This window comes from Delphinapterus leucas, chromosome 10 (genome assembly GCF_059928025.1).
Source record: "Delphinapterus leucas isolate spDelLeu-1000000601 "Yukka" chromosome 10, BTC_Dleu_Yukka2, whole genome shotgun sequence".
In the NCBI taxonomy this organism is placed as follows: domain Eukaryota; kingdom Metazoa; phylum Chordata; class Mammalia; order Artiodactyla; family Monodontidae; genus Delphinapterus; species Delphinapterus leucas.
Window position 1 is genome coordinate 35675801 of NC_143138.1, and position 25515 is coordinate 35701315.

The 25515-nt window shown below is 45.4% G+C and overlaps 1 protein-coding gene across 1 annotated transcript in view; it reads left to right on the top strand.

The window, feature by feature from the left end:
- Positions 1-607: 607 nt before the first annotated feature.
- Positions 608-25515, top strand: part of LOC111178778 (kinesin-like protein KIF6) — a 77904-nt gene continuing 52996 nt past the window's right edge. The window contains exons 1-2 of the mRNA XM_089919865.1: positions 608-875; positions 9749-9804. Of these exons, the coding sequence (XP_089775991.1) occupies positions 769-875; positions 9749-9804 (163 nt within the window). The 5' untranslated portion in view covers positions 608-768. The remainder of the gene's footprint in view (positions 876-9748; positions 9805-25515) is intronic.

Consider the following 25515-nt stretch of genomic DNA (forward strand, 5'->3'; position numbering starts at 1 on the left):
GGGGCAGGAATGCCATCTGCTCACTCCCAGGGCCCTGGCCGTTCTGACTCTGGTTTCAGAGTTTGGCCCCTGAGCAGCGCCCAGCCTCTGGGACAGGGGGGACAGGGGACGCACAGAGGAGATAAGCCCAGGCTTGGCCTGTAATGGCTAAAGGGACTCAGGAGGTTGAAGTTAGACGTGAGCCAGGAACCTGCACCGCAGTCCGCTTGCGGATCTTGTGATTGAGAACTTAACTCTCAAGTTAGAACTGGGGCCTCTCACTAGACACAGGTAGCAAGGATGAGTCATTCTATGGAGACTAAGGGCAGAATTTTCTAGATTCTCAATCTTTGAGTTGGGATTATACTTCTTTTAATTAAATGCCTGGAAATTCAGGGTGAAATTTCACAGAAAACGAAAATGGGGCATAACATGAAAATGGGCAGAAATATGGCCCTGAGTGATGGCAGAAAGTGGTTTTGCAGATGTCCCCGGACATCCAGGGCTTGGCGCTCTGGTTTTCATTTCCTCTGACCAGACATTCCAAACTCCACCCCCCACGAGTCACGTGGATGCCCAGGCTCAGGCCCACAGGGCGCGGCGGGTGTCACTGAAAGGGCCTCCTCGGCGGCTGGCGTCGGCCAACTGGAAGGGCCTGGGGTCACCTGTCTGGTCAGGAGCCTCTCTGCTGTAGGCCTCTTTGGCCTTACAGTCTGACTAAAGCAACAGTGAAATTAATGGGATCCTGATGCTCTGACTGAGGCCATTTCCCCGTGTCTCCAAACAGGGATGAAAGAGGAAATGTCATTTGGACGCCAGGAGGCTTTTGAAATTTTCAAGAGGGACCATGCTGACAGCGTCACCATCGAAGACAGCAAACAGATTCTGAAGCAGAGGTAAGGCTGGCGCGGTGAGCAGCTGGTCCTCCAAAGCTTAGCTGGGCCAGCCTAGAGAAAATTGATTTCTGAAAAAAAGGCACAAGGTGTGTGCAGTTTCACGTTGAATGACATCCAGCCTGGTACACTTCTCTCCCATACGTTAAGCCTCACCATCCCATTACTGCTGGGTAAGCGACGTTAGAGCAGGGCTGTGACTGACAGCACTTTGTATACAATTCTCACATCTCACATGAATTCTCATCAGCCTGGGACTCTATTGCTATTTCACTGCCCCAAAGGCAAAGGAAAAAAGTGTCTACAGACCAAATGATACATCTTAGAACTCTAGGCCCTCTGGCTGCTCAGGAAAGCCGTCCTGTACTTCTTGGTCAAAGGAAGTATTCACATGCACATCCTGTGACCCAGACACCTCTGGTGTGTTCCCCAGGCCGGAAGCAGAGCAGGCTACAGCATCTGCTGACAGGTTGTCCAGCAAGCCTGTGTTCTGGACCCTTTAGAAAAAAGTTAGAGGTACATCATTTGTTTCAACTAATCCATGAATTCGACGCATGTCCTCAAACTGGACGTGTGGCTCTAGAGTTCAAAAACTAGAGTTCTAGACTGCGAACTCTCATATGTCACATATGACTGCATCTCAGCACACAGTACATTTTCAAAAACTATTTGTTGAATTAAAATGAGATCCAGGTTTGAGAGTCATATGTTTATAAATGTTTCAAGGAAGCATGAGAAGGGGATGAGCTCTCTCAGGAAAACATGTGGAAGTACAAGGGCCTGGAGGGTAGAACCAGAGGGAAAGCTTTCAAGGAAATGGGTGGGGGGTAGGGAGGAGGCCATGAGGGAGACTGAGAAGAGGGGAAGAGCCAGCAGGAAAGACCTGCCTGAGAGCCAAGAGGGGAGACGGCTCCCAGAAGCGTGTTGTCGGGGGTGTCAGATGCTCCAAAGAAACAAGCAGGAGGCAGCAGGCAAGTGCATGGGGGGCTGGCAGCTGGAAGAGCACGGGTTGGGCGCTGGGAGGGAAGGGGCAAGTGAGAAGGAATTGAGCAAAGGAGAGAGGGTGAGCAATGTGTTCAGAAAGCCTGTGAGAGGTGGGAGACATTTGTAAAAGAAAAAGGGGAGTGGCCTGAGGAGAAGGGAAGTTGGTTTCAGAAGGGGAGAGAGTTGGGCAAGATTGTAGGCCTCAGGCAGAAGCAAGCCAGTCGGCGGGGGGCGAAGGGGGGGGCGCGGAGAGCGAGAGAGAGAAAAACAAGGGAAACACTGACCCAGCAAGGCTCCAGGGAGCCGGGCAGTAGGGAATGTCAGAGGGAGGGGAGCCTGGAAGGAAGCCTGAATAGAAAAACACAGCAAGTTGGGCTGATGCTGATACATTTAGAAGTGGAAGGAGAAGTGGGGGAAAAGAAAAAGGAAAGGCAGGGCTTCCCTGGTGGCGCAGTGGTTGGGAGTCCGCCTGCCAATGCAGGGGACACGGGTTCTTGCCCCGGTCCGGGAGGATCCCATGTGCCGCGGAACGGCTGGGCCCGTGAGCCATGGCCGCTGAGCCTGCGTGTCCGGAGCCTGTGCTCCGCAACGGGAGAGGCCACAACAGTGAGAGGCCCACGTACCGCAAAAAAAAAAAAGGAAAGGCAAGCAGCATTGAGCACCCAGCCCAGCCTGTTGACCAGTGATGTTTGCACTTGGGGGGCATGGATCCCAGATCACTTTAGGAATTCAGTGAAGGCCAGAGCAGCCCTCCTAACCAAAGAGGTGTCTGCACCTGCTGTGACCCAGCAGTTCCCCTCCTGGGTTTTGAGCCATCATGCCTCAGTATCTATAGGGATTGGTTTCAGGACTCCCATAGTTACCAACGGCTCAGGCTCAAGTCCCTTATATAAAATGGGTAGTACAGTCGGGCCTCCAAATCCACAGGTTCCGCCCACGGATCCAGAGGGCCGACTGTATCTCCCGAGAGGTTCTCATGGATTCAGGAGGGGACATACATGAGGATGTTCACAGCAGCTCTGTTTGTGGCCAAGGAGCACTGTAGACCTTGTGGGCATCATCCCTGGGGAAGTCGAGAGATAGAATGCTGGGGAGCTCTCTGTGCAGGCTGCATGTTGGGGAGTCGGATGTGGCAGGTGGGAGATGGATTAATGCACACATACCAACAAGGACAGCACTAAGTAAGAACACACGATTTATGTAAATTATAAACAGATGCACACAAAGCAAACAAAAACAGCTGAACAAAAAGTATACTTTCACCTACTTTGACCGTAAGAATGGCTGCCTCTGAGGGGAGCAGAATGGGAGCCCAACATGGGATATGAATGATAGATGAATAAACCAAGGGGTGGGGAGAAGATAAAGTGAATCTAGGGAAAGCTGAAGACTCTGTCCCCAGAGGAATGGAATATGCACATCCACACAAACTTTAGCCTGTGAATCCAGGGGTTTCACAGACTTTCCAATGCTTCCTCCCTGGTGCAGGCCATGTATTTTCAGCAGAGTCAGTTAGATGTGTTGAAGCAGGACACCTTGTTCGTCTGGAGACAAGCATATGAAGCTGGATGACAACTGCCTCGTCCAGTGACTTCCGAGGAGCTCTCAGCTGTGTCCGCACCTCAGGCTTCATAGCTTATACGGGCACCTCGTAACCCTTGCTTCACAGTAAAATGACCCATGGAGCCTGTAAAAGCTACCAGAGCCTAGGCCTGACTCCCCAGATAGTCTCACTGAATTAGGTAGAGCCTGAGCATCCATTTGTTTCAGGATTCCAACATGCCACCAGGTTTGAAAACCACTGGCCAGACAGAGACCTTGTCCAGAGACCTTGAGACCCAGAACCTCTGCAGGAAAGCCTCAAAACTCCACAGGTTAAACCAGTTACCAGGCGACTCCTCTGCACCTTCAGGTTGAAGAACCACTGGCTTAGGAAGAACATAATACTTTGTCTTCCTTGTTCTAGATTGGCGTGGCTCCAGGATCGGGCTTGTACCCTTGAGTTTAGGTCTTTTCCCAGCGGGGGGTGGGTCGAGGGGATGGCAGAGATGAGGATGTTGTGGGCTTCCAACCCAGAGCTCGCTTAACTCTAGTAGAATAGTAGAGTTCTGACAGCCCACGGGACAGATGTGCTTTGGGGTTCAAATACATCTAAATCGCACAGGATGGGCTGGTAATAATGGTGGTCCCATCTTCCTTGTGGCCATGAAGCAAAGGAATTAATGAAATTCACACAAAGCTCTCCTCTGAGAAGAGGTTTTCCCAGGAGTAAATCAGTCTTTTAAAATCAAATGAAAAGTCAGGAGGCCAGCCCACATTTTTAAAATGTCTACATCTGTTCAATGTTACCAATTATTAAAGGAATATTTGGTACTGGGGAGAGTAAGCCATGACCTACTCTTTTCTCAGGATTGGAAACTTTTTTGCATTCACGGAGAGTATTCAATTATCAGATATTACATGCTCATAACTGTGATGGCAGAGGACAAAAAGAAATGTTTTTATATGAAAACAAATAACTACAACCAGTGCTCCCATAGCAGACATCAAAATAAAGCATGACTTCCATGCCTCCCTTTAGGAAATGGTCTGCAGTAACCCTGATCCCTTCCACAGATTTGCTCCCATTCCCTCTACTGACCAGGAGCACCACATGGACCATCTGTGGGAGGACTGACCGGTCCTGGGAATACAGACATGTGCCAGAGGGGTGTTCCTCAGGGCGGCGTTAAATTGCTGTTCCCTAACCCTACTTCTAGCAGACTTTCTCTTAGAAAGTCTTACCTTTCTGGTAATCCTAAGCCACCAAGACCCACAGGCCTGGGCTCCCACTTTATTCCCCACTTCTCACGTCAAATAACTCTGCCATCCGATGGCTCAGGTGTTGAGCCGTCCTGTTGGAAAAGTCCACGAAAGAGGGGCTTAGGACCCCACACACGAACCTTGGTGCAGCTCAGCCTTGTTAGCCAATGGCAAGTAGCTTCTAAGCTCAAATGTAGGGATTGGTGGCCCAGATCCCTTTGAATTCCCTCAGCTCCCTCAGAGTGCAAGGCTGATGCAGAGATGCAGGAGGGGACCATCAATGGCTCAGACATCAGTGTTACTCAGTAGGAGCGATTTCTTCCCCTTCTTGCCAGCACCCTTTGCTACCCCACAGGGAACTTCTAGCGCATCTCAGCTCTGTCCCCACTCTGGGGAAAGTTGTGCTTGCCTGCCTGTGACAACAGAAACAAGATGTTGGCACATTCATGGGATATTTACCCTTCGGTGAACTAGAGCACGTGAGCCAATTCTTAAGCCGGATTTTTCAATAGAAGACAATTCAAGTAGAAGTGCAGTTGAAAATCACTACATTTTTCAGGCATGACTCATCCTCATAGTATATAATAACATGAAGAGAGGCTGGAAACCCCATGCTTGGCAAATTCCAGTGCCTGGGCACCACACAGCTAACTTTCTTTTGTGGTAGATCTTTCATGCAAACTGAATCCCCTGTCACTGAGTCCCATTAAGTAACAAAAGAATAAATAAATGGGGAGATTAGCCACAATTGGAAACGAAGGCATTGATAATGTGAACTAAACCAAGAAAAGCACCCCTTCACTCAGTTGGATCCTTAAGATAGAGAATAGATCAGCAATCTAACGCCAACAGGAAAACTGGACCAAGAGTGGCGAGAAATCTCGTGGCACCATCTGGAAATAACGTCCATGACAAATAGGAGCTCCCTGGTTCCTATTAGACTCCAGATTTAACCTTTATTATTTTGCCATTTGTTTTTTGTATTTACACCTTGTCTCCTGAACAAGAATTGTGAACTCTGAGAGCAGAGATTAGATTAGAATCTTCTAAGCCTCCCACAGTTTTTTAAAACAGTGCTGGCCACAAAAATGGTACTCAAGAACACTGCTTTTGGGCTTGAGAATGACAATTTGAACTTGACTTTGAGAAACCTTAGCAGCCAAGAAAACTGCGTGAGAACCGCTTCCTAGAAGTAGGTGAATGCAGCAGCGGCTTCCTGAGAGTCAGGGAAGGAACCGCTCAATGGGAGACAAGAGGGCAGCCATCTTGATGGGGAAATGGGATGAAAGTTTCTATTTCGGTATTTTTAAAAAGTGTAAAGGAAATGAAAGGTGGATCTTCATCACAATATAACAGAGGCAGCCAAAGTACCATGTCAGGGACAAGTCAACAGAGGAAAGAAAGGGCATAGATACAGACTATACAGACATACGGTCTTTCTCTCTGATGGGGAAGAAAATTGGATGTTTGTTCACTCTATGAATAATCAACATATTAGGTTAATCACCCCAGACCAGAAGACAGGAAAGACTGAAAGGTAGGAAATAGCCCAAAGGCAGGCAGCATGAATGCAGGGAGCTGAGCAAGGAGTCGTTGAAGTGGCCTGGGGGAGAGCGACAGCTCCTTCCCAAGGCAGGTGGAGTAGGGTGAAGCTCAGTGGGACGTCAGGATAGGTACTGAGGACATAGAATGGGCGAGACTCCAGGGCTGAGTGAAGGATCTAATGGAGAGCAGGGCAGAGGATGGTGTGCAGGTTACTGGCATGAGCACCTGGATGAGTGGGTGCTGTGCAGCGAGAGGAGAAAGGATGGGAGGAAGGCACGGAGGTCTTCAGGGAAGGGCATCAGTTCTGCTCTAGATCCCATGGGTTTTAATTATCTGCAGGGCATCAAATGGGCAATTGGATAGTGGGTCAGGAAATAAAGCAGGGCCGAGATGGAGATCTGGGAGGTGTCCCTAGAGGTGACCAATGAAGGCACTGCCTAGAGTGGAACGAATGGAATGCCCAGAGAGAAGAGGTAGCTTGAGGAGAGGGTCTAAGACTAAACCCTGACCATCACCAACATCTAAGGAACAGGCTGCAGAAGAAAAGCCTGAACAGGAGACTGAGAAGCAGCAGCCAGGGAGAGAGGACAGAAAACGGAGGTGGGTGATGTAACGTGGAAGCCAACGGGAGAGAATTGTTTCTACTCTGTGGACAGAGCCTGGCGCACAGTGGGTGCTGTTGGGTGGGTGAGGGCTGGATGTCACAGGGAGCCAGGCTTGTGAAGGAACAGCGAGAGCGCTGCGTTCCTTCTTCCTTCCAAACCCAGGCCTCACCCCAAGGTAGAGCTTTCTCTGCGCGGGCAGGTGGGCAGAGCAGCCTGTCGCGCCCCACTCTGGAACTGCCCCCCAGCACCATATGCTCCTCACATGGAGCCACGCAGAGATTCCCCGATAGGAATGTTTTGGCACCGGGAGTAGGAGACCCTCAGGGGCTCACAGGTGGTACTGGTTGAGTCTCAGCGGCTCCCCGGTACCAGCCTCCTCCCAGCAGCCTCAGATATCGTCCAGGAGGGCGGCACCCCTGGGGAAAGTCAGCACAGGTTCAACCACCTGGACCACATCCCTAATGGGAATGTGCCCCTTTTAGAAGCTCAGGAGTCAGGAGGCTCCCGCTTGGGAAGATCAGAACGTGGGCTGGGGCGGGAGGAAGGGGAGGGGCCGGGGCTGGGGGAGACTTGGGCTGTGTGGAGGTGCAGGGTACCCAGGAGGAACAGGGAAGAAGTGCGGGGGGCCACCTTCTTTCTCATCTCTCCCGCCATCCCTTACTCCCCTCCTTCCCCCTCAGGGCTGTGCTTCCTTAGGCAAGGGTTTGTCTTGACAACCAGAGATCAGGAAAACATGTGGGTGGGGTGGTCCGAGCAGTGACAACTGCAGCCTGAAGGGAAAATGGTCTGGCGGAGACAGGGCGGCCCTCAGCCCGCACCTCTTCAGTGGGAAAGCCCTTCTGAGCTCGCGCTGGGCTGCAGAGGAGAGCATGGAACAGCTCCTGGCTCCCGATGGTGTCCGCCGGCCCGGGTGTGGGGCGGCTCTTCGGAGACGGTCGACCGCAGCGCTAAGCAGCTCCTCGCCGTGCCCCCTAAGGCACACGTGGGCACCGGCCAGGCTGGGGGGCTCCCTTCCAGGCCTGTCGGAGCTTCTCTGAGCCGGGCTGCTGCGGAGATGGCCCGTTCTGCCTGCAGGATCTTCCCTCCTCCAGCTCTACTCTGGTTTCCTCCAGCATTGACATGAATGTCAGCAGCTTTGCAGCCCTGCTCTTGTGTTTTCCTCATTCCCAAGAATCTAAAGCTTCCAGAACTCTCTGGAACAGGCAGTAAGGGGGGCCACTCATTGAGCAATTGAGGACTATCAAACCCCATGAAATCCTAGGTATTGGGGATGGATGCAGTGACCACCAAACAATTAGAGCCCCGCACTTGGCAGAACTTCAAGTATGAAGATAGTCCTCATCTAAGTGGCCCGGGCCAGACCTCAGAGTCTGTCTGCCCAGGGGACAGAGACCAGAATGAGCCCACAGAGCCCAGCACAGTGATCTACACATGATATGAATATTTGCTGAGCTGAATTCAGTCTTCATGGCATCAAATGGGATTGCACTTCTTTCTCTCCAGAAGGTGACAGGCACTAGCTGAGGAAGGGACATATGTCATCTGTGATGAGCCTGAACACCCTTAATAAGGAGGCAGAGGTGGAGTCCCAAGAAACCGAACACTAAGAGAAAATTTAGTCCCCTTCCCTGGAAACGTCTGTCTGCAATCTCAGGCCCAGCAGACACATTCAGAAAATAGCAGTGACATCATTCACGCCTCTTTTCCACTGAGCCTGGAGGCTGCGGGGCACTCTGACCTTTGCTTGTGTTGTTCCCCTGCCTGGAATGCCCTCTTCTCCCCACTTCCTCTAACAAACTCCTGCTCGACTAAAGCATTTATGGATGAAACAATGTGACATCTGAGATTTACTGGGATCCAGAAAGATTTGGGGATGGGGCATTGACATTTCATAAGAGCCCGCTGTGTGTAGGGGCCTGGATGGTATGGTTTTTACAGAGACCATTTCCTACACTTCTCCATCACGGGTTGGGGTCTCAGGGGGCATCTCAGGAATACCTGTTAGAAAATAGGAGTCATTCAGTAAACTCAACACAGCATCTGGCGGACTAGTGGGCAGCAATCTAAGAGAGTGGAGAAGTTTCTGGTAACATAGGGAAGGACTCATAATGCTGAGTAAAAACAAAACACCCAAAGCACAAAAATCATATATTGGTATGATCTTAACTCTGCAAAAACTGGCCAGAAAGAAGACTGGATGGATCTCAAAATGAGCTTATTTCTGGGTAGGGGATAATTAGGGATTTTTTCTTCTTGTTTTTATATGTCCAAAATGTGATTTAACATCATATATAACAGGAGTAAGCAAATTCTTTCTGGAAAAAGCTAGATAGTAAATATTTTCAACTCTGCAGGCCCTATAGTCTCTGTCCCAGCCACTCGACCCTGCCTTTGCAGTGTGAGAGCAGCCTTAGACAATAAACAAACGAATCGGTATGGTTGTGTCCCATACTACTTGATTTACAGAAACTGGTGTTGGGATGGATCCGCATCATGACCAGCCATAGTTTGCTGGTCAGAAAAAAAAAAAGGATAAGAAAAAAAAAAATGTTCTTTAAGTATTCTTTGACTCTAAGATCTTGGCACTGTGATTAATAGAGCACAGCACAGGAGGCTTACAGCCGTGCTTTACTCTGGTTTCCTTGTATCATAAAATACTAGAAATCAAAAGTAGATTTGATAAATCTACATAAATCAGAGACTATGAGAATGAAGTTCTATGCTGGAGAGAGGAGTAAAAATTCACGATACCAGTAATTAATACAAATTTTATCTCTACTTTTAAGCCTAATATATTTCATTCATTTAAATTTTCTTTTATGTCTTTCGATAAAGCTTTATAATATTTTAGAGACCTCTCGGAAAGCTCTTATTTTTAAAACATAATTTAGGATGAACAGAAAAGCTTAAGCTCTCATTTCTTTTTTTTTTTCCCTCCAGATTTTCCGAAGCAAAGGCCCTGGGAGAAAGTATAAATGAAGCAAGAATTAAAATTGGTAAGCCCATGATATTCTGTGAGCCTCTTTCACAGGCCATTTTCCTGGTGAAAATCAGGTCATGATGTGCTTCCAAATAGCTGTGAGGATGAGTTTCAGGAGGTCCCTGCCAAGGAAGCCGCTTTCAGAGCACCTCTCCTTGGAAGTTTGTCATCTCTCCTACCATCCATCAAGAGAAGTACTTTCTTTTGTCTAGAACTTGAATTTTTCGTCCTCATACAGCCTTGAGCTCTAGCATCCGAATGAGAAAGTTTTGCTTTTCCTGGTGTTTTCCAGCAGTAGCCCAACTGGTCATAACTGTACAATTATAGCGACATTTCTCGTTTTCAAGTGCCATGGAACGCTTTTACACCTCCCAGAGCTTATACTTATTGTTTTTGGCCCAGGTGCCCAATTTTCAGCGCCATTTCAGTAAGCCGCCTGGAGGATGAGAGGAAAGAATGAGTCACTGTGCCTTCCCAGGGCACAGGCTGCCCAGCAGGGCTCCCTCACTTTAGTGAGCATCCCTGGACCCGTGAGGTTAAGGCAACAGGCTAACTCGAAAATAGTATGCCTCAGATCTTTGTCAAAGTGAGAGGAAAATGCTTCTTTCACAGCAGGCTAGAAGACACACGGTGACCCATCTCCCAGGCTGGGGCAGCTTCACGAAGCTGCAGCTTCCCTGTGGCTTCGTCTCTGTGCTAGGGAAAGCAGGAGTTACCTGGTCACAGCGACTCCCTGTGTCCCTCTTGTCCTCACCTTTCTCCTCTCATAAGTGAGGACAGGACGGAAGCCACTATGAATGTCCCTTTTGGCTTTTCCTACAGAATATGGAAGCTCACAATAGCCTCAGGTCACTTCAGTTAGGGAAACAGGGAGCCCCACGTTCTCTTCTGTGGCCTGAGTGGAAAGAGTTGAGGCCACCAAGCCCTGAGCCATGCCCAGTACCAGGCCAAGAATCTCCAGAGTCTCTGAGATTCTTGACTTAAGGTCCAGGATCTTGGATGGAGGAAAAATGCATCTTTATTTTCACTAACCTCTAACTTCAGTTTAGCACTCCCTCCAATGATGAATGTCGGCAGCAGACCACAGTAGAAGTAGCAGCACCTGTCACAGCGGAAATCACAGACATTTTCATTTCACAGCACAGTTAGCAGACATCATAAAATATCTTTTATACTCATCGGTACTTCAAAATTACAGGAGCTATTAGACTCACCAGTAGATCTTGTTATTTAACGCATTTATATAAAAGCACATAGATATTTCTATATCACAAAAATTTTGATAACTACTTCAGTGTAATTGGTCTCTCTTAAAATCCTATGTAAAACTCCTTTCTTGGCGTGAATTCTCAAAACTCCTAATACTGCATGAAAAAAAAAATTGGAGGTCAGGAGCACTTTTCTAGTGATAATATCCGTAGTTTATCTGATTCTCAAAGGGGTCAGTGACCCAAACCAATAGTGAGGGAAGGGGAAGCAGGCTTAAGTGGATCCAGAGCCGGCTTGTCAGAATTGTCTGACTGGAAGCTCCTAACGGTCTGTTTGCATCCCTGGGGAGACAAGAGGGAAGGACCTTTTATAAACCGTTTCTGCCCAGAAAGTGATAATAAAGTTTTGCTCTTGAAAAATATCTAACTCTCGAAACCAAAATGAAACTGTTCCAACACTAATGAACTATGCTAATTATGGAAGGCACCAGTGGCCTATACTAATACACTTAGTGTTTCTCTCTGAATACGAGTTGTTGTCACAACTAATTCTAAGTTCACCATAATTTTGGTGCGAAAACATACATTGACGAGTCCAGTTTGCCACATTCTTGGGATTAGGCAAATTGCAGGCTGCCCTACAAGCTGCCCAAGAGGCAGGGGCCCGGGGTCTGAGGGATGTAATTGATCTTCCAGAGAGGGTGTCTGTAATTTACACACAAAGAGTCCAGGTATACTAGAAGAAGCCCTGGGCAAGTAGACCTTTCTGTTTTCTAGATAATAATAAGTAGGGCTCATACCAGGGTTAAAATTCAAACATTTATTGCTAACGAGAAAGTGGCTGCTAGTTCAGTGGTGCTAATAAAACCAGTGTTACTCTTACTTCATTCTATGCAAATAGTAGACTAAGACCCATCTCCTGGCCAAGCATCTTTCAAATGTGCTCTTGATCCAAGGAGGGCCCAGGTCAGTGGATCGCTGAGACTCAGCCCCATTACTCAACAAGCCCTCATGGTGCTTGACCACAGGGAGTAGCCCCTCCACCACTGCATCTCAGACACAAGGTTAAGATTAAGGAAGTACAAGGTGGAACTTGTACACATATTTAAAATTTCCAAGGCAACTTTGAAGGAAACTGGTTTCAAGAGATTTATGACATTACTGAGTGCATTTTTCCTAGGGAGAAATTAAATCAAGTGGAATTTTCATTCCCCTCCAAGTCCTTTAATTAATCTAAGAGTCAGGAGGTGGGAGCGTGGCACAGATGTACCATGACTTGCCTGGGATGATGACTCAGCTCCCCTCCCGAACTGAGCCACATCCTGCCTCTGGACCTCGGGGCAGGAGTGAGATGCTGGGGGGTGCACATGTAATTGGCCTGCCGAGAGGAAATGGAAGCTGCGTTTGTGATCTACACGTCAGCCAGCCCACATGCTTAGAGCTCAGGTTGCCACTGTCTCTTCTCAGGCAATTTGCTTTTTCTCTGACATCGTGATCTAGAGCTGCCACTTGAATTTCATTCTTAAAAACCCCTAAAGGCTATTAATTCAGGAGTGACCACATAATATCTAATTTTTACATGGCATAATCAGTCAACCAAAACTTCCATATTATTTCCTTTTCTTATAACAAGCCAACCCAAACTAGGTAGATTAAACTCTTGCCACAAACTCCTTTTTTGTCCTTCTCTGTACACCATTTACATCAGTCCTGATGTTGAAACAAGTTGAAATCAGAAATGGAAGAAATAACCAACTTAGGATCTCCCCCAAAAATAACGGTGTCTTTGTTTCAGAAAGGAGAGCCATTTTCATTGCATTTGCCTGTCCCATACACAATAGCATTTAGGCTGCTTTCCATCACATGGGGCTGTGTTTTGAACACATTCATGTATACCCACCTCCATTCATCATACCTCTAAAGATGCCATTAAAGCCCAAACTGTAGGGAAAGAAACAGATGGCTTCCAAAGCAGCGGCAAAAACCAGGCCATTTTTCACTTATTAAAATCCTGGCGTTGGTTTTCATCAGTGAGCTACCACTGGCAGCATTGTCTTTGGCAACAAAGGACAATGAATGGCTGTTGTTTGGCTTGAGGCCCACCCTCGACCAGTCCAGGAACCAGCTGCTGTGGAGGCAGGTGAAAGAGTCTGACTGACACGTCTTAGCACCTCTTCGCCCTCCACAGACCCCTCCAGGCCTAAAGGAAAATGCCCATCACAGGTCGCTGCACAGAAGGGTTTTCACCGGGGAGCCAATCAGTGATCACTTCAGAAATCACAGGTAATGTAATAGGAGTAGCTGTCAGAGAGCAGGAAACGCTAGAAAAGCGAACAGAACATTCCGGAAGTTTTCTTTCTCCTACTCCACATTCAAAGAAGGACCCCCAACCCACCATTTGAACAGTACACTTTTTAAAAATGTATCTCCTGAACATTTGGGATTTGGGAAAATCATTACTCAGATCTGGGTCTCCATCAGCAGAATACATAGGATTATTTCCCGTTGTACATTTTCTGTACTTTCATCTTCCACTGAGGTTTACTTCTAGACCTACCTCGTGCATATTGGCTTCTAGTATCTCACCCTGGCGTAAAGGAAAGGCTATATCCAGATCGTCTTGCTAGGCCGTGAAGACCTCTATCAAGTCTATCCTTTTGTTATCATTTGTCACCAACTCTGAATAACCATCACACCCACAGCAGCTTCATTGAGCACTGACTCTGGGCCGTGTCAAGAACTTGACAAGCGCATTATCTAACTTAATCCTCACAGAGAAGAGTCATTACCTATAAAGTGGATATTACCATATGTCATAGAGTCTAAAATAAACAATTCTTACAGTCTTAACACCTCTGAAGTCAGGAAAACATTTGACCATTCACTTGGCCATTTTTTCATTTTAAAAACCTCTGTAATGAGACAGGGTCTTACAATTGATATAGTCTAGATTCTATGAAATATAGTATTATCATTATTTTGCAGATTTTTTAAAAACGGAGTTTCAGGGAGGTGGCCTACTAAGTGGCCAAGCTGGAGTCAAAGTCCATTTCTGTCCAACTCCAAAACTTTTAAATACAGTATACTATCCCCATAAATTCAGATTTGTCTGACTCTGAAGTTTTTTTCTTAGTTTAACATTTCACTAAGCTGTTACCCAGTTCTCCTGAATCTCTGCCCTTTATCTGATGTGCCCGACAAAAGGCTCACACTAGACCCTAGCTCGTGCACACATAGCCCAAGAAGATGAAAAGGGTCTTTGTAACATGATTAATGATAGGTCACCTTTTGCCCAATGGGGCTCAGTTGCAGGCGTGAGTGGGGTCGGACACCCAGCCTACCCTTGCTCTCCATCCCATGTGCACTGGCCCACAGTTGTATCTGCCCTAGGAAGAGGCGCCTTTTTCCAATTTGCAGAAAGGTGCACTGCGGGCTTGCAGCATCCCTGGTAGGCTTCAGTGTCCCACATTTCAACTATCATTTTCAGTGCTTTGGAAAATAGAATAGAGGGGTTGTATTTTCAGGCTCTATACAATTCCAGCTCAGTGGGTTTACCGATGCTTCAGAAAACATGAGAGAATTCAAAGCATAAACTTAGATGAGGTTAGTAAGAATGGGTGTAATGAAGTGCTTATGCTTAAGTACCAAAACCAGCACCAATAAATTGGACTAGAGAAAGCCTGATTAAGGGCACACATAGAAATCATCAAGGACCACAAAATAAAAATATGTCACCATAAAGTGAAAAAATACTACGTTCTCAAAAGTAAAAAATGCAAAAGTCAAGACGTCACCCTTTCGCTCTGCCCAGCATTTCCAGGTGCGCTGTGTTTCCTCGGGAGCTCTGCCTCTCTACAGGAAGAGAGATGGTTCAGAGAAAAGCAGCTAAAGTCGTGATGAAAAAGTTATGAGGTAGATTTTTTTGGCTTTATTAAGTAATCCACCAAGTTTATTTTAAATAATAAGCTCTGCTTGCCTGTTAGAGTATTTAGTTCGATTTTTCTAATTACTCTTATCAAACAAATTTAATTAATCTGTGTTCAGCTTGTATTGGCCAGGATGTTTGGCTGTAAGTATGAAAGGAAATTTATTGTCTCATGTAACCAGGAAATCCAAGGAATACAGTTGGCTTCACATGCAACCTCATCCCCCTCCTCCCATCTCTCAGTGCTACTCGACTAGGTTCTCTGATAGCCTCTCCCCATTTAGTGGGAAGGTGCCTCTGAAAGCTCTAGGCTTACATGGTCTATAGAATTCATAATGCCAGTAAACAGGGTCTTTTCCAACAGTGTTGGCAAAAGTCCCTGTAGGGAGGGATGACTGGCCTGGCTGAGGTCATACACCCATCTCTGAAGCAGTCCCTGCATTCAGGGGAATGAAACACTCTGACTGACTGGTCCTAGGTCCTGTGCCCACTCCTCGGGGCTTAGCCCATCTGCTCCACACAAGCTGAACACGATTTTTAGGGAATTAAAGAGGTATCTTTCCCCAAAGGAAGAAATGTTGGGCCGACAACAATCATATTCACTACAAACCTTTCAGATATTGATCTGTGGCTTGAAACAAGATGCATCTGTAAAGGAATGAATAGTAGTTCCTGTGAGAGACTACAACGTTTAGAGTAATTTATCCTGGAAAAAAGAAAGCTGTGAATGAGGAATTTAAAAACTGGCTTAAGTACTGGTGCCTCTGCTATAATGGAATAAATGCAAAATTGCATGATAAAAAAACTAGCAGGGATTGTAGAAGAATTAAGACTGGGAAGACCTCTCAAAACCCATGCAATTTTATAACGAGTACTCTAAGAAAACCAATTGCAATGCTAATAAAAATAATGATATAAATTTAAAAGACATGTTAAATTCCTAATGCATAAGGAAACACTATGTAAAACAGCCATTTTTTTTCCAAAATGAGGCTATCATGGTAGAAGAGCATATAGGAAGGGCTGAGGGCTGAGTTATGGAGGCGTGAACAACACATACAAAGATGGGAAGGGCCCCTCAACAAGGAAGAAGCGCTTCCTTCTAAGAAGGATCACTGACCACAATGGACTCGGAGGAAGAGTGTGGGGAGAGGGGTGTGTTCAGTCCTGAGCTTCCCCCCCCAACTGCTGGGCTCAGCTCTGCTAGTTTTGTGTTTAATGACCTTTTCTTGGTGATACAAAACTTGAATTTACTAGGAAAAAAATCCTATGTCAACAAATGAGTCTGCTGTATGATACTGACCTCAGCTCCCTCTAACCAACTGCATATGAGTGATTCCTGTTAAAGAAACCTAGTTGCATGAGGACAGACTGTGTATTACTTGATGTTATACAGAGGGACCAGTAAATTGTAGTTCATCTTTAAGGAGACTCAAAAAGGAAGAAAAAATTTTCAGTTGTATTGAAACTATAGCTGATCATGTGAAAAAGACATTTTTGTCAGAAAAGGTAATTAAATGGATATAGATTCTAGGAATCATTAAAAGCAGGATAGATTGGCACCTTTCTGAGATGACTCAGTGTATATAGAGACGAAAAGAGCAAAGCAGATTTCTTAAAGTCCTTTCTGTAGCAATTCAGAATGTTGAGATTCCAAGACGTGCAGTTATTGGAGTGACAGCCCATAACCAGTACGACTGATGTCTTCTTAGAATTGATTGAATGTTTGCTCTCATACTTTGGAGATCAAACAACAAAAACATGATTTGAGCAAGCTGGAGGGCTGTGGAGTATATTAACTGACAAGAGGTAATGCTAATAATTGTCATATATAAAGAAGGAAGCAGTGATTTGGTCGGAATGCCAGGAAAAAAAGAAAAAAAAGATGGATGGCTGCCTCCCAAGAGTCCTGACAGGGTGGTCTTACCTTAGTGAATGAAACAACGTCCAGGATCTGGCCTTGCTGGGTGGACCCAGGAAGGCTGTCCAATGCCAATCAAACTCACTATAAACCAGAGAGGCAAGCTATTAATTTTCCATGGAGGATGTTCTTTTATAGACAGGAACTCTTAAACTGCCTCCATCCAGGGCCCCTTCTCCCTGGGGAAAAAGTAGATTCCTTATTGGAAGGTTAGTAAATAAGCATCCCCAAGCACAAAGGGAGTCAAAAAAAGGAGAAGAGTTTTGACAGATAGGTTCCCACAGTCACGGGGAAGCCACGCCAGGTGTCCACCGCCCGCAGGAGCGAATATCCCCAGAGCAATTCAGGCAGCCTCCAGCCCGACCACCCCTCTTCTGTGCACAATACCCTCTTCTCCAGAAAAGATAGAAACCACTTGTTAGGTTTCTACTTACTAAACTGTAATTATATCCCCGCTCCTGCCTCTCGAGGGTGAACCCCAAGTCACATTGCTTCAGGTCATAGGAATAATCAGTTCTACTTTGGCCCCCTTGATTTTCAGACATAGGAACCCAGTTGAGCTAGCTCAGGCCTAGGATGCCTGCATGGTGATGAATCTCCCTGAGATACAGCCATGAGATCTGAGAGCCCTCCAAGCTGCAACGGGAGCCAGAGCCAGGACCCGGGGTGGGGTTAGGGGGGTCATCGGGAACCAGCGCGGCTCCAGAGCCCAGCACACTCCGCGTGCCTCCCTTGGGGCCTCTTGCTACCTCTGTGCACGTCTGCTCTCGCAACCTGCGGGCCCTGCTGACCCTGGGTCCTGCTCGCTCGTGGCTTTGGTCTGCTCTGGCCCCAGCTGTACCTGAAAGCATCCTTTAACTCTGTTCCCAAGGTAACAAGCTAATTATTTGCTTGTTTCTTAGCTCAAAGTTATGAGAAAGAGAACTTGACTGGCCCGATTTATCTTTTCTGGGCCTTCAGGACAGCTGCTGATGGCGAGCTTAAGAATGTGCTGTCTTTGAGTCAGAAATGTACCTCTGGTCCAGGCAGATGTGGCCAGGGAGGAAGAGAGGTCTTGTGTTTCAGAAAGTGTCCACCTAGGCAAAAGAGGGTGTGACAGGGGAGGTTTCTGTTTTATAAACAGGATGGATAGAGCAGACACAATGATTGACATCTTGTATTCTCTCGGTTCTATCTCACGGGTGTGAAGATTTTTGCCAGTTCAACTCTTATAAGGTGACATCAATTCCTTTTCTTCTAGGTTCTCCAGGAAGCATCTTGCCCTTGTCCCTTTGTTTTACCAACAGGAATAGTGACTAATCTTTGTAAAGTGCATTATAATATATAGGGATTTTATTTATTTTTATCTCATCAAATTCGTTGATCTTTTCTTTTACAACTTCCTCCAGTGCTTTTGTACTTAGAAAGGGTCATTGTAACAGCAATAATGATGGATTGTCCATTGCCTGGTATTTGTTTAATGCTTTCCTAAATTTTCTTATAGTTTCTTTTTATCTTTCTATTTTTCACACTCAACTCATTTGGGATTTATTGTGGAATGCAGTATAAGCTGAGGCTCTAAGTTGAATCTTTTTCAAGCAACCAATTTTCCCAACACCTATTTCATTTAATGAAATGCCTTAAAATAACATTTCTTCTCATAGGAGAGTCATTTCAGATTTTCAGAAGGCAGCTGAGGCATCCTAATCTCATCACAGCAGTAGTATACATTCTTGACATGATAATTTTCATACAAGTATTTCAAAAATAAGTTTCCCAGCAGATACTATTATCTAGATATCAGAATAACCCTGCAGAAAAGTGCCAACTTTTATGTAAACCAGGAAGCTCACAGATGGGGAACAGTAGGCGTGTATCTGTACATGGGTGGTCCCCGCAGGCTCTGTCGGCGCCCTCTGAAGGGAAGGGGATGGTCTTTAAATAACAGCAGCACAAGCTGGGCTCACCTTACTCATTTGCCAGGGGAAGACAGTTGGTACCGTATTTTCTCACTTCCAAGGAGAAAAAGTGTATTTCGTTTTCTTACATTGATTAAAAAGGGGGAATAATGATAGTTAAGGCGGAAATGAGAGTAGGGACTTTGTCAGTGATGCTGTACAGGGAAGATCTGAAAACAGCAGGATTGCTGTGTCCACTGTCTACCACCCTGAAATCACTGATGAGCCTGCCTGCTGAAAAGTACCGTGTTTCAAAAATACAGCACACACAAGAGCGGGACTATCCCCTCCCTGCAGTGGCCGTTCTGCTCCGGGTGGAGATGGCCATGGTTTGGTGTTGGCCTCATGTAATAACAGGACTCCGTGGACCAGCCCCGCTCTCTAATGGATGGTCTGCACCACAACTTACTTAAGCCTAAAACATACACGTGCAGCTCCACAGCAAGGCGTGCTAGTTGCAGCACAGGCCTTCAGAGGAGGCAATGAAACACCACGCAGAGACATTCGCGCAGCCGCCGGCGCTCTGTGCTCCCCTTCTGGCAGGTAGACGGCTGCCGTTCAGGCAGCATTTATAAAGCAGGGAAGCTCCCTCCCGAGCACATCTAGGCTACATCACTAATCAGGCATATCATGAACAAAAGCCCAACCCTGGGCAGCTACCTGAGCAAATCTGAAAGGGGGCCCAGTGGCAGAGAAACCAGAGTGAGTGCCACAGGGACTCCCCAAAGTCTGGTATCAATGTTTGGTCAGAGCTGGGGTTGCCCAAAAGGACTGGGAGTAAACAGAGACATATGCAGCCAACCATCGTGTGTCTAAGCACAGATTTGGGGCCACTAAAAGTCAAAGAGATCGAGTCCACTCCAAACATGAGTGCTCCTTTGAGGTAGATGCCTAGAAGTAGACCTGGGGAGAACAACAGCAGGTATGCATTTTTAATTTTCATGGGTACTCCCCATTTGCCTTTGCAAAAGTGTTTCATAAGTTTGTATTTGCATCAGTGTGTGACAGTACCCATTCCTCTGCATCCTTGCTTTTACATCGTAATATCAGTCATTTTAGGCTTTGCCAGTTGGAGAGCAAAAAATGGTATTTCTTTATTGTCTTAATTTGCATTTCACTGACAGCCAGTGGACGTGAGTGCTTCTTCATGTGTCTCATACCCTTTGCCCATTGGGTGGTTGAACTTCTCCTTTTGATTTGTAGGAACACTTAGTATCCTCTGGATATTGGGCCTTTCTCCATGGAATATTTGGCAGATGTTTTCTTCCAGTCTGTCACTTGTTTTCATTTTCTCTGAAGATTCTTGGAAGAACCCTAAAACAGTTGCTTCTCTCTAATTTTTAAAAATTTCCTTGGATAAGACTAATCTGTCTGCTCTCCTTTTTTTTGAAGTCGTCCACAAGTCCCACAAGTTGGGAGTTATCAACCCTGACTCACCATAACTCTGCCCCAAAGATGTCCGAGATAACTTTGGTCATACTGCGCAGATCTCGCTGAAACGTACGTGGGTTAAAATTGAACATGATGGTGATTGCAGATCCTTGTCTTTTGGCCACTAGCCACTACACGAATGCATGATTCCTGCGTACAGATGTTTAAACCTTTTAGCAGACCACAAACCTGGCGATCGTACTGCTGAAAACATAAGCTCTGTAATGAGGTAAAAACTGATTTCGTTAACTTAATCTTTATTGAAGACATCTTTAATGATGCCTGACTATTTTAAAAACTTAATCGTGTTTTGCAAAACAACCTGTTAACACATGTGTAGGCAATACTGAAATCTAGAAAACCTGCTGATAAATAATTGGAATGCCACACTACCTGGTAACTCATTAGCAAATACTAGGGTCCTTGGGTACTCCCTTTGTTGGAAGACAAAAGCAAATAATTAAGGAATGAGTACAGAAATGGGTAAAGTGCCAAGTAAACTTAATAGACAAGGGACACCAAAGGCATAAAGCTTATTAATTGCCTGTACCTGTAATCCAAAGCCAAGCCAGGTCTATATTTGAAGGTAGTGAAACAACGTATTCGGTGTATTCCTGCAGAGGTGTCTTGTAAAACGGAAAAGCTATGTCATGGAGAGGAGTCATGAAGGGTCTAGCTTCACCTCACCCCTGGTGAGATAACTGGGACACAACCTTCGTTAACTCCTATTACAGAGGTGACGTCATATGCAAAAAGGGGTCCAACACCTGGAAGGCCGGATGGTGCAATGGTGTCTCCGTAGTCAGCACTCAATGGGACAATAATGTCAGTACCTCTCTTCTGCTGCTACTGGGGGCAGAGGATGAACTGCAGAGGAAGGAGGTCAGAGTCAGGGTTGACTCAAACTGCTGCCAAAGGAAAAGAGCTGTTCAGCTGCTAAAGTAGAATCCAAGGACACTGATTCCGAAAGAGAGAAATCCATCGAATAGAAGGGTCTTGGGGAGAGGGAGGAAGTTGGCCACCTTTAAATTAGAATTCTGGGTGATTAGTAGTAAAGATTGCATTCTAAAGGTGAATATCCCCAAGCCACAGCTCCAGTCAATTCCTTCTCACTCAGAAACCTCTGAGGCCTACCAAAAGTATTCATGCCCCTTTAGCCTTTCTAAATTCTTATCCATGTCGATATAATTATATTAAATTCATATACTTATATGAAGTATTGGGTTGCTCGTCTTACCAAAAAAAAAAAAAAAGAGAGAGAGAGATAAAAAGCATATTATGGGGTCTTCCCTGGTGGCACAGTGGTTGGGAATCTGCCTGCCAGTGCAGGGGACACGGGTTCGAGCCCTGGTCTGGGAAGATCCCACATGCTGCAGAGCAGCTAAGCCCGTGTGCTACAGCTACTGAGCCTGTACTCTAGAGCCCACGAGCCACAATACTGAGCCCGCATGCCACAACTACTGAAACCCGCACATCTAGAGCCTGTGCTCTGCAGCAAGAGAAGCCACCACAATGAGAAACCCGTGCACTACAACAAAGAGTAGCCCCTGCTCGCCACAACTAGAGAAAGCCCGCGTGCAGCAACGAAGGCCCAACACAGCCAAAAATAAAATAAATTTATTTTTTTACAAAGCATATTATGTACATTTCTCTGCATCCTGCTTTTCACTGTATCCTGAATTTCATATACGTATGAATACACATATAAAATCCCTCCACATCAGCTGGGGTAGTTATATTTCATTCTGTTTAATAGCTGCATGATATTCTATAGAATGATTGTGTCACAACATTTTTCTATCATTTTCCAGTTAACAGGTATTTGCCTTATTACATTTTTCTGCCATACAATGTGCTGCAATAAACACCCATGCACATATATCCGTTTATACTGTTCCTTTTACTTCAGTGGAAACTTTTCCTGTAAAGGACCAGACAGTAAATATTTTAGGCTTTGTGGGCTCCCTGTGGTGGTCTCTGTTGCATATTCTTCTTCTTCTTTTTTTTTTTTTTTTTAACAACTCTATAAAAATGTAAAAACCATTCTGAGGTCACAGTCCAAAGCCATACAAAAACAGACCACAGGACAGATGGGCTTGCCAGCCCTAGTTTGCCAATCCTTGGAATAGAGTCCTAGGAGTAGGATTTCTTCCTGAGAGTATTATAATTTTTGCTGCTTTCTTGAATGAAATATTGTTCCATTTCCTGGGATAGAAAAAAATCTGTTTAAAAAAACAGATTTTTCTTGTACCCAGTCATCCTACCAAATTCTCTTTTCGATTTTAGTGGGCTTTCTCTTTCTATAGTTTCTCGAATTTTCTAGAAATGAAATCATATTCATCACAAAAGAAGAATCTTTTTCCAGTATTTGCACTTAGTATTTTATTTTCTTATTGCATTCATTAGAGCTTCTGAATCACTATTAGCGAATAACAGCAACAGCCTCTCCTTTCTTGTTCCCAAGTTTAATGAAAATGACTTAAGATTACCTAATTTAGAATGACAAAAGACATCATATGAATGCGATAAATATTGCCATACATCACCCAAGTCCAGGCTGTTAGAATTTCTGTAGTATGAATTTGATATGAGGCAGAGCCACAGTGCTCTAGACACAGGACCAGAAGGGCAGGTAATGGAGAGATTCAGTGTTTGAGAATTGGCCTGGTTGGTAGGTCAGAGGATCAGGAAGGTACAAATGCCTGAGGTTTTATAAGCAATTAAATACAGTGTAAATAGATCAGCTAATGAGCTGGGTGAAGGAGAGAGATGAGTCTGCTCTTATGATGAAAAAAGATAATGAAGCAAATATTATGAATGAGATTTTTCAGCCCTAACTGTACAACTGGCTAGTGAGAAGGACGTATTCTTAAAATTAAAAAAAACAAAACAGAAACAAGCAAACAAAAGACAGTGTGAGTTTCCAGGTTCTGGACAAGGTAACCACACTCCATCCCATCTGTCCTACTGAAGGCAACTATAAACCATGGAAAGAACACATGGAGCAGCTATCTGAGAATTCCAAAAAGTAAGTGGTAGCAGGCAACTCAGGGAAGGAGACCAGAATTCAAAGTGCCATCAAATTGGCACTCCCAGAGAATCTTCTGGGAGCAGAGAAGCAGCAGCAGCCGTCAAACAGAAGCCTAAAACTCTGATGGAGGAGACTCCTCCATTCTGAACAGAGGAACTGTGGTACCAGAAACATGGGAAGACTTCCCACTGCTCTTTCCTCTCTGTCCTCCCACTACTTGGTCTGAGATGCAGACATAGTCCTGGGAGTTGCATGGCAGCATTGAGGGGTCCAGGAGCCAGGCCTCAGAAAGTCATAATGTGTCAGGTAGATCACAGAGAGAAGGAGATCAAGACAGTAATTCCATAAAGTTGTTTATATTAACTACAGGGCTCACCTTCAGGCTGAGCATGCACGGATCTAAAGAGCATGCCAAAGGCTTTGACAATGCTGCTGTAAGATAGACCAGCACCCAAGTCCCATACTGGCCACTGGGTAGCACACACATGGAACAAATCTGAAAAGCACTGCAGAGCCTTTGAAAACGGAGCCAACATTGGAACCACAGTCCAAAGAAGGCTTACTGGAATTTGTGACCTGAACCTAACCAGATTGATTGTCTGCTGAAACAGACAAACAAACAAAAATCAGTAGTCTCCTTAGGATTTAAACAAGATCTTGAAAATGTTCAGGATGTGATCCAAAATTACTTAGCATAAGAAGAAGCAAGAAAATCTCAACTCACAAGGGAAAAGACAATAAATAAGTAGCAGCCCCAACATAACACAGTGTTAAAACTATCAAACAGGGACTCCCCTGGTGGTCCAGTGGGTAAGACTCCAAGCTCCCAATGCGAGGGGCCTGGGTTCGATCCCTGGTCGGGGAACTAGATCCTGCATGCATGCTGCAGCTAAAGATCCCATGTGCTGCAACTAAGACCCAGTGCAGCCAAAATAAATAAATAAATATTATTTTTTTAAAAAAACTATCAGACAAAGACTTAAAGCAGCACCTAAAACTATGCTTCAAGAATTAAGGAAAAAAACTCTTGAAACGGGCTTCCCTGGTGGGGCAGTGGTTGAGAGTCCGCCTGCCGACGCACGGGACACGGGTTCATGCCCCGGTCCGGGAAGATCCCACATGCCGTGGAGCAGTTGGGCCCGTGAGCCATGGCCGCTGAGCCTGCGCGTCCGGAGCCTGTGCTCCACAACTGGAGTGGCCGCGACAGTGAGAGGCCCGCGTACTGCAAAAAAAAAAAAAAAAAAAACAACTCTTGAAACAAACCAAAGATATACGATGGCAAATGAGCACATGCAAAGATACTCAACATCATTAGTAGTTAGAGAAAGGTAAATTAAAACAATGATGAGATATCACTATACCTTACTGAAATCGATTTAAAAAAAATTTTTAAACTAACTATGCCAAGTGCTGACAAGGATGTGGAACTCATACATTGAGAATGCAAAATGGTAAAGACACTTTGGAAAAAACTTCGGCAGTTTCTTTTAAAGTTACACATAGATATATGATACAACTCGGCTATTTACCCTAGAGAAATGAAAACTTATGTTCACACAAAAACTTGTAGACAGATGTGTATAGCAGTCCTCTTCATAATTGGCAAAAACTGGAAATAACCCAAATGTCTTTTGTTGAGTGAATGGCTCAAGTACATAAAATAGAATACTACTCAGCAATAAAAAGAACAAACTACCGGTACGTATGACAGCATACAAAACCTCAGATGCGTTGTGCTCATAAACTTGTACACAACCTAATTCCACTTCTATGACATTCTGAAAAAGACGACTATAGTGATAATGAGCAGGAGCGGAGGAGAGTGTGAATCCAGCAGGGCAGGATGAGGGAGTTTTGCGAAGTAATAGAACTTTGGGGAATCCTGATTGCGACGGTGGTTACACAAATCTATGCATGTGTTAAATCTCATAGCATTGTCCGTGCGTGCATACACGCACTCACAGCCAAGTCAATTTTACTGTATGCTAATTTAATAAATAAAATTTAAAATAGAACAGGATGGGTCCACAAGAAAAGAAGATGGAAGGGAATATTAAACAACATAACTCAGCTATAACTTTGAAATGAATCTTATGTAGAGGACAGAAATTTTTTTTAATTTCTCTGGGAAGGGAAATTTAAAGTTTTTAAAATTTCTTTGTGCGTAAGTTAAGAGTACAAGATTTGGTAAATTATTTCAGGCTGAACACAGTAGGAACCTTTACTACAGTTTTTCCACAGTTTGGGCAGGGCTGTCAAGAGTGAAAGAGTAGG